The 10,266-nt window shown below is 33.9% G+C and overlaps 1 protein-coding gene and 1 long non-coding RNA gene across 2 annotated transcripts; both read right to left on the bottom strand.

Annotated features, from left to right (window-relative positions):
• Positions 1-711: 711 nt before the first annotated feature.
• LOC145574883 (uncharacterized) lies at positions 712-6,615 on the bottom strand. The gene is made up of 8 exons (XM_081632760.1): positions 6,451-6,615; positions 5,581-5,685; positions 5,335-5,402; positions 4,552-4,624; positions 3,635-3,726; positions 3,447-3,551; positions 2,804-2,903; positions 712-897 (listed from the first exon to the last, which is right to left on the bottom strand). The coding sequence occupies exons 2-8, from the start codon at positions 5,683-5,685 to the stop codon at positions 721-723; spliced, it is 720 nt and encodes a 239-aa protein (XP_081488886.1). The 5' UTR covers positions 6,451-6,615; the 3' UTR covers positions 712-720.
• Positions 6,616-7,193: 578 nt separating this feature from the next.
• LOC145576803 (uncharacterized) lies at positions 7,194-8,710 on the bottom strand. The gene is made up of 2 exons (XR_014098560.1): positions 7,867-8,710; positions 7,194-7,782 (listed from the first exon to the last, which is right to left on the bottom strand). It is a non-coding gene; the product is annotated as an uncharacterized LOC145576803 (long non-coding RNA).
• Between the last annotated feature and the right edge of the window lie 1,556 nt (positions 8,711-10,266).

Below are 10,266 nucleotides of genomic sequence, written 5' to 3'. Positions count from 1 at the left end.
CTGCATAATTGTCTGGTACATAAGTTCTAGTTTCGATTTCAAGTAATTTCAGTTGTATTTGGTTTCGATTCATATTTTGAATTTTATGTCAGTATCATTACTATAAATAAAAACACAACTTTAATTTAGTTACATTTATTTTCAAGTCTAGTAAGCTTTGATCCGGTCAGTCAGCTCATAAACAATCCCGGCTTAATTGGATCAGGTAAATCAAATTGAGTAATTAGTTTGTTTTTCCAGGACATGACATCAGATACACATCAGAACAGATCTAATTGAAACTAAGCAGACGTTCTAGCTGAGCACTTCCATAGTGTCACACATTGTAAATGATATCTCATCAGTCAATCAGTCCTATGCTTTACTTATTCAATTTGAAGTCTCTCCATATGGCTAACCACTTCAACTGATATGATTGACTTGCTGTTACTTGATATTATTTTATAAATGAATTGACAAGAGAATTAACTAACTATTTATAACTTCTTCCTTGAGTCCCTTACTCCCTTCTCCATATTCTATGTTTGACCATAAAACCATTTGGTAATTGGTGTACCTTCTTCGTTTTGTACATCAAACTTTCATTCCCTATTACAGAACAATTAAAATTGAACTCTTATATAATCCTCGATATGAATTTAGGTCACAAAAATTACATGTACCCAAAAAAAAAAAAAAAAAAAAAAAAAAATCAACCTAAGTGGCTTCAGTAAAAAAAACTCAAGTAATACGAATAAGGAAAACCACCATCATAAAAATCATTAGCATAAATAACATAATAAGCCATGTAAAACATGAAGTCTTTGAGCTCTGTGAAAAAACACTCATTGCCCTTACATTGGCGTGACTAGTGCTTGCCAAGCTATGCTCAACTGCCTTCTCGGTTGAATCAAGTATCTATATCAACAAAAGCATGATGAAAAAACTGAATTAACCCCCCAAAATATATCCATAATAATGTGATCTAAGTTGGAAACAAACAAATTTAAGATGCTAGGCTAGACCAGAAAGGTGAGAAGCAACAAGCATGGCATTTAAAACAATTGACTTGTAGACAGAGAGGTCAGAAACAGAAATTTTAATTTTTTGCGAAAGCAAGCAAGAAATGTGTTTTTGCACCGAAGACATGGAATCTTTTGCCGCAAAAGATAGCATATAGATTGAAATTTACATCTAAAAACTACCTCACACTAATATCCACTGAAACTCTCAGCAGTGTCGTGAGATAGTGAGAATATTTTCAAGATACAGCTGCAAGACTATAGATAGTGCCCCATCCTAAATTATACTTATAACTCTATACAAAAAGCCCTTACCAGAAACAAGTTTTTTTTTTTTCCCCTATCCTGGGCGCCTGGGCCTCTGCCTTTCATGCACAACATACAGTTCAATAGCTCATCTCCAATTGAAAAAAGGTTACTTAGTGAGCTGGCCTTTGATTTTATATAGGATATAGTGGTTCCTGTACTTAAATAATACCTTATTCACACAATCTTCTAACGTTTCATGTTATTTCTTTAGTTTTCTAAGTCGTAGAAAGTTTTTGGTTTTCTAAGTTGTAGCAAGTGAAAGGAGCAATTAGAAAACCTTTCATGAAGTAGAGACTAGAGATGCATAAAAAAGCTCATCAAGGCATATATATATATATATATATATATATATATATATATATATATATATATATATATATATATATATATATATATATATATATATATATATATATATATATATATATATATATATATATATATATATATATATATATATGTATATATATAACTTGAATTCAAACTGCCAACCTGAAGTGGAAACATATTGACAGCCTAAAAAACTCCACAGTTTAATACTTTGTATCATCCAATACATATTACACCTAGTTGCCTCACAACAGTCCCCTTTTTTAAAGCTACAGTTAGCACTAGCAGTATGGAGAAATTTGGCAAGATTGCATTTAATTTATATCCAATTCCAAATCCAAAGAAAAGTTATATGAGTAGGTTTTTAAATCTCAACTCTCAAGCCTAAACTCAAGACAAAATTTGGGAGTCCAATCCAGTTCTTTTCATAGGTAGACAAGATAAAGGTAAAGGATACCAACCCAATGTATGAGCATAGAATGAATCCAGTTACAAAATCAATCAATCAATCAATCAATCAAAGCCTTAATCCCAAAAGTGGGGTCGGCTAACATGAACCAAATTTGATTATTCCGTGTAGTCATCAACATAAATCTTTCTCCTCCATCCCTTACGATCCAAAACTTCATCCTCACGTAAATCCATGCACTTCATATCCTTCCTCACTCCTTCCAACCAAGTCATCTTTGGTCTCCCTCTTCCTCGTTTAATCCCTCCATGGTCCCACTCTTCCACTCTTCGCACCGGTGCACCCTCGGGTCTCCGTCTTACATGTCCAAACCAACGCAGACGATTTTCCCTTAATTTATCTACAATGCCCGCCACACCTACTTTCTTGCGAATAACCTCATTTCTGATTCTATCTCTTAAAGTGTTTCCACACATCCACCTTAACATGCGCATTTCCGTAACCTCCATCTTTTTAATATGCTCTTTCTTAGAAGCCCAACATTCTGTACCATAGAGCAACACTGGTCTTATGGCAATCCAGTTACAAAATAAAATATTTTTTAGAGGAAAATAACACATGACCTGCAGCTATTTAATTACACGGACAAGTGACTAACACCACAACCTGGTCTCTTTATACAACAATGTCATAAGATTCCTTTCAGAAAAAAGCACTTCAGATTAAGAAAGCAGAGTTGAAGGTACGTACGTACCTTCTCAGCATTTTGCACTGACTGACTCATTAAGAGACTGCTCTCTTTCAATTGTCGTGCCATTCCCACCATCTCATCAGTCAAGTCTTCTTGAAGCTTTCTGTAGTACAAAGAAGGGAAAGTTAATAACAAATTTTATACAGAGGAAAGCCGACTGAGCATATGCTCACCTAGAATCAATAACACGATACTACAATTTCTGAAAATTTATTTTTAACCATATTCCCTCAATAAAGGCTTGAAGGATTTAATCTTTTACTGCAAATGGGATAAAGTAGACATTTGTATAAATATGCAAAAAAAGTGCTGAAGACAACTTCATTAAAAAAAAATGGGGTCAGAAACAAGTTCCTCAAAAAGAATCCACAAAATTTATACAAGACAATTCTTTATATTTTTCTTCCAGTAGAGATAAGCAAAACTGAGCTTCCTGATGTTTCAACTTTCAAGTTATAATCCCCTTGACCTCTTGCTCCTGAAATTAACATTGGAAGACGTGTATAGTTCATATTCTTTCTCAAAACACTCCATAGGGACAGTAGATGTGTATCAAGAAGACTACTCAGTTTACTCTTTCAAGTGATTAATGATAAACTCAGAGTTATCAACCACATTTACAAAGCAATGTTCAGAATAAAAGTACCTGTGCTTGTCTATATGTGAGTGGGCAGTAGCATCTAATTTAACAAGTGGTGAGGAATCAGGTCCAACATTATTGTGTGACTTGTCTTCAGCAAATGAGGATGGCCTACACTCGTAAAAAATCTTCCAACTCAATTTCAAAATTTTCCTTAACATAACACCATGAATAAGACTGTAATGTTTACATACACTGGTCTCTTCCTAAGTCCTGGTGGGGAGGCAACTTTAAGTTCTTCAGCTATTTGAGGGCTTGCCTCAGTTGAAGTCTCTTCAAAGATTTCCTGCATTAGTCATGAACCAAATAGTCATTAATGAAACCTCCTTCCACACCAAAGTTTATCAAAAGCAGCAAACTTTTTCCCTTTGGAACTATTGAAAATTTGAAATCATATATTCAACATAAATAAGCTCTCATGATTTTAAACTTTATATAAAAAAGAGAGGGAGAAAGAAAAAGAAAAAAAAAAAGACAGTAGTGCTGGTTATCATATTCACTAATTTCATCTGCAAGGAAAAAAACCAGATGAACAGCAATAGTGCTGGTTATCATATTCACTATATAGTTATCTCTATATACAGAGGGTCTGGCCACCTCTTCCTTTTCTGCCCTTTTTAAAAGATGATACATCTGAAGTTTGTTAAAGAAACAACTTGGTCCCCACATAATGCAAATTTCTGGTTTCAACAACAAAAAATAATTTAAAAAAAAAATCCTAGAACAGCTCGAGAAACTCAATTCTGTGTAACTAACAAATCACTAGCAACCTCCTCAATCAAAATCATTTAAAAAATACATAATCTATTAACAGACACCTAGCAGACATAAGCATACATTTTGCTATCACAAATTAGTGATTATGCAGTGTAAAAAAGCAATATATTGCAGAGCTACAACAGCTAAGATTAAGCATAGCAAAATATTACACATTAAGAGGCCTTCAAAACATACCATTGGTGAAGTTAATTACCTAGCAGACATATAAGCATACATTTTGCTATCACAAATTAGTGATTATGCAGTGTAAAAAAGCAAAATATTGCAGAGCCACAACAGCTAAGATTAAGCATAGCAAAATATTACACATTAAGAGGCCTCCAAAACATACCATTGGTGAAGTTAATTTGGCTGCGATAGATTCAATCTTCTTAGAGTAATCATTTACTTTAGCTTTGGAGACCCTACAAGGTAAAACCCAGGAGCAGAGTGAATTGATTAAATTGATGTTTGGTAAACTCATACAGTAGCAAAGAGTTTAAAAAAGTAAAGGCTTTAAGTTATGTTGATGACAGAGCAAAGTATCTAACACAAAAATAACATAAAACTATGGATCACAAATCACAATAGTCATCAAACGGCTTGATAGCTAGATTATTATACCCATAAATGAACAGATTATCTAGACAAAGATATTGTCTAGATAAATCATTACACTATCCTAACCAAGAAATTAGTCCCAATTTTCACTCGCAGTCTACAACATTATGCAAATAGGAATGATGAATAGGTTTTTTCTCAACAAAAATAGATGATTTTATGAATGCAGCAAGGCTAAATAGCAATTCCAAAATCTTAATTCTAATTTCTTACTAGTTCTACTTCTACTGCTAAGGTTATTGCATCTGCGTCTACCGTGCATTGCTGAAGAAGCTTATTACCAAACTATCCAGTTCCCACCCTCTCTGTCTCCAACCCATTTCTCTAATTTTAAAAAGCAAAAGAACATCTCCACTTTTTATTACAGTAAGAGAGAAAAGAGAGTTTTTCACTAGAGCTTGGTTCACATCTATTAGCAGTTGATCTCTTTAGTTAACACAAACTTTTTAAACATTTTTTTATAAAGCACTTTAAACACCACAAACTTATAAGGAAAGATGTAATATAAGCTGACCTCGGCAAGCCTTCTGGAGTGGTCTCTTCAGTAAGCTGTTCCAACAATTCGCGCAGTGTAGCAACATACTGCATAATTACAGGTTTAAAATCCAATCAGAAGAAAAGCATATGAGCTACAAACAGGTTGAATAGGCGTATGATTAAAAAAACTAGATGCACAAAAACTTAAATTATTCACAACATCATGAATTACATACATGAGCTAATTTCGCTTAAATTATTCACAACATCATGAATTACATACATGAGCTAATTTCGCCTGATTTTGCTGTTGTGGTGCAGCAGCAATTAATCTTCTCAGATTTATCTCAGTTTTGCTGATCCCCATACCAAGATTCCTACCTGTCATCTGTCATACACACACACACAAATATATATAAATAAATAAACAAATTACGAACCTACCAACCTCGGCAATGTTTGGCAATCAAGCAAAAACATTTATGTCCTTGATCATACTACACTAATCAAATGAGAATTTCTCCAACCTCGACCCATTTTCCTATCCTTGCTTCCAATTATAAGATTAAAATCGACAAAGATACAACAATACTAAACTACTAATCATACATCAGAGATCAATAAGAAATAATTCCAAATTGAATAAATATCCAAAACTTCGATAACAAGCAAAACCTCAACAAGCTTCGGAAAGCTCTTAGTCTCCTACATTGTTAATGATGGAAGCAATATATGTTTTTCGGCAAGCTTCGGAAACGAGGATACGAATATACACGACAATTACATTACACAAAGTCTAAGACTATAGATCAATTAAACTTATAAACCATGATGAATCGCAAAATAATACTCTTAATGAAGATTATCAATCTAAATTGCGGGTATAAAAATTGTAGGAACAAAATTGCTGGTTATAATCTATCAAACCTTCAGCAATTATAACCAATAGTTCGATGATCCAACTTAGACGAAAAATATACTGAATCAAATTAACGATAGTGCAAAACTAAACCCTAGATTATGAGTTATAACCAATAGTTCGATGATCCAACTTAGACGAAAAATATACTGAATCAAATCAACGATAGTGCAAAACTAAACCCTAGATTATGAATTGATATTAGATGAATAATCAAAAGAAAAAAATTCTTACCTCAAAGCTGTTTCAATGGTGGAGAGAAAGCTCAGACGCCACTTCAATGGAGAATTTAGAGTGCGTTTTAATGGAGGAAACTCGGGAATGGAGGGAGCAAGTCAGCAAAACATAGGAGGAACGATTAGATCTTCCTCTGTTCTCAATCTTCTCATTACATGTTTAAAATTACACGTTGTCAATGCGTTACTTGAAAAAATAAATAAATAATTAGTTGCATTTTCCTTTTTAACTAGATAAATTTTCTTTAAAAAAAAACTGAGAAAATATTACTGTACTATTATTAACAAAATAAATAAAAAAAATTTAATGGAAATGAATTTAATAAGATCCCACATAAGTACTATATTTTTCCTTAAAACTTCTTTCATTTTTTTTTTCTATTGACACGATTTTTTAGTCATATTTGTCTATTCCCAAATTCAACAACTATTCATAACTCCGTAAAAAAAAAGGTAAATAAATAAATAATGTTAAAATCAAAACATGTCAACTTAAAAAAAATGGTATAAATTAGTAAGTTTACTTATCTAGTAAAAGTGGTTAGTAAATCTACTTGTCTAATACTAGTTGTGCCATCGCGCGCGATGCGCGCGATAGCCCAATAAACTAATATTAAGCATCGGTAATATAGTATCATAAGTGAATGTGTAATAATACTTATTATTGTATTTATTGTTAAGAAGTAGAAACGATTATTATTGTTTTGTTAAATAATTATACTTTGATGTTTGTCAAAAATGTAAGAATAATTAAGCATTTTGTAATTAAGTATAGAAATATTATTCATATTGTATACAAGTATATTAATATTGTATAAAATTACCTCACCTTTTTAAAAATTACTCACCCTTAAAGTATTTACTTATCCTTATAGAATTTATTAAACCCTAGAAATCATACAAAATTTCCCACCTTTAAGTAGTTTTCTCACCCCCTAAATGTCATAATAGTTTGCCTACCTCTAAAAATCATATACAAATTACCCTTAAATAATTTGTTCACACCCAAAGAATTTTCTCACTTCTAAAAATCATATTCAAATTACATTACCCTAAAATAGTTTGCTCACCTCCGTATAGTTTGCTCATGCCTAAATAATTTGCTTGCCCTTTAAAAATTGTATACATCATCGAAGGCTGCATCTTGTACAACATATTCTTGTGCAAATAAAAGCTACCTTTGATTAATTATAAAAAGCACTATCCTCTGTTACACACATCACAACTCATCTAGCTTAATTGGTTCTGATTTCACATCTAAGATCGAGCAACATTCGTATGGTCGGTATCCTTCACTGGCTTCAAATCCTCGACTAACATGATTATCACCCTGCAGCATCAAATAAAATAAGCAAATAAACACCACCGCTTTCCTACCAAACATATTTGAATTCAATGAAAATAAACACATTACCATGTATGTATAAGTTAATAAGAAAAGCAGAATACAGGAAAACTTCAATGCAATACTTACCTGCAAATCCTAGACAATCCAAACTCAAACAGGATAACAAGAAATAGATACGCAAAATACAACAACATATCATTCACAAGCAAATCCTACAAAGCACATGTGATATATACAATACCCACAATTGATTTTACAACAGAAACCCATCATACGTACTAATCACTCCATAATGTGTGAAAACATTCAACAATAATACGATTAGTAAACAAGCAATTCAACAAAAACAGAAAGGGGGAAAACATTCAACAATGTAGAAGTAATCTAAAAAAAAAGGAAAATTAATTAAATTGTCTTAGATAATAATTATATCAAATTTTAGGGTATGGTATTGACTGTATTGAGTAGCAAAAAGAGCTATAGAGCTCAGGTAAACGAATAGTGTACTAATTAGAATAAACGAATAGTGTACTAATTAGAGTAAAAATTACACTAAACAGTTTTTCATCCTTGTTCCTTCCTTCAAACCCATTGCAATTTTATCTTCTTTATTTCATATACCATTTTTTTTTCTCTCTATTTCCTTCCTCCATAGCATCTAAGTCCCTTCAACAATTAAACGCTTAGAATGATCTCTTAAATTGTTTCTCACCTCTCTCTCTATCTCTCTCTCCCACTTTTTTTTTAATGCCTTTGAAAATTATAGGTCAAACTTGTTCCCATATCATTCATTCCTTTAAAAGCCCATGGCCCATACTCTTTCTCTTAGTCTTTTTCTTTCTTTCTAATCCATTTTGTCCCTATTCTATCCTATAAAAGACATTGAAAACTGTAGGTTACACTTGCTTCCTTTTCCCCCAAGCCCTCTTCCCCCCCCCCCCCTTTTTCCCTAACCCCCTTTATTTTACTCAACTTCTCTAGCTTCTCTTCTCTCTATCTACCTCTTTATTTCGGCCTCTCTATCCCTTTCTTTCTTCCCCAACCTATCTCTCTCTCTCCTAGCCCCACTTTCCCTTATTGTTCTATTTCTGTCTCTTTTGACCCTTATTGCTCTCTCGTGGCCTTGTTTCTCATTTTCCCTTATTTCACTCGCTCTTTCTCCCAATTCCTCTTTCTTGCTATCTCTCTCTCTCTTCTTCCGGTTTCTGACCCCTTTTTCTCACCCTCTATCTCTCTCCCTACCCCTTTTTCTTTCTCTCTCTCTCTCCCTCTCCCTCTCCTGACCCCTCTCTTCTCACGGTGTGCCCCTCCTCTTCTATCCTAGCCTGCCCTATATACCCTTTTTTTCCTCCCTCTCTCTACTTTTTTCCACCTATCCCTCTCCACACTTGCTTCCTTTTCCCCCAAGCCCTCTTCCCCCCCCCCCTTTTCTCCCTAACCCCCTTTATTTTTCTCAACTTCTCTAACTTCTCTCTATTTGCCTCTTTATTCCGACCTCTCTATCCTTTTCTCTCCCGGGCCTTTCCTCTCTCTTCCCCAACCTATCTTTCTCTCCTAGCCCCACTTTTCCTTATTGTTCTATTTCTATCTCTTTTGACCCATATTGCTCTCTCGTGGCCTTGTTTCTCATTCTCCCTTTATTTCACTCGCTCTTTGCCCAACTCCCCTTTCTTGCTATCTCTCTCTCTCTTCTTTCGGCTCCTTTGACCCCTTTTTCTCACCCTCTAATCTCTTTCCCTACCCCTTTTTCTTTCTCTCTCTATGAATTCAGCCACCAAGTCTATCACGTGATTCCAACAGAATCACCTGAAAAAAAATATCAGGAAGCTCCGTAAGCAAAAGAACAGAGGGAGGACACCAGAATAAATGCATGACAGAATAAGCACAGAATAAGTGACCTTGAATGACGCATTTGTGAGAAAGCGAGCAGTAGCAACTCTAGAGATACCACCACCAATGACAATGACAGTAGGAGTTGCACAGGTCCGCCTCTCAATGCATCGAGCACTTGCAGCTGCAGGTATTCACCAGTTAAGAGTCATTAAATGAGTGTAAAACATATAGGTGCTACAGAAAATTAAGTAACAAGAGGGATTTAAATAAAGTTATGCTTCTGTTGTAGCTCTGAATGACTCGATAATAAGCAATGCAAGATAAACTGTTCTTTCTATGGCAAACAGATACTGAAATGCAACAACATGTATCTTAACTCAAGTGGGTGAGAATACAGAGAATTTGGGATTAAAGACATAAATTTCATTGACCACTCGGAATAATCCAGGAAGAATGAATGCCATGTGAGACTCATATTGCCCTAGTTACTTTGTTCTTAACAAGAAATAATTGAAAGAAATTTTGATGTTATGATCTAGAATCTAAACTTGATACAAAAAAAATTTAAGGCGTGTAGAACCTAAACTTGATACAAAAAATTGTTTGTGTTTGTGTGTGTGCGTGCGTGTGTGC

Source organism: Chenopodium album, chromosome 13 (genome assembly GCF_948465745.1).
Source record: "Chenopodium album chromosome 13, dcCheAlbu1.1, whole genome shotgun sequence".
NCBI lineage: Eukaryota > Viridiplantae > Streptophyta > Magnoliopsida > Caryophyllales > Amaranthaceae > Chenopodium > Chenopodium album.
The sequence above is the reverse complement of the archived record's forward strand: the minus strand, read 5'-3'. Positions and strand labels throughout refer to the sequence as shown.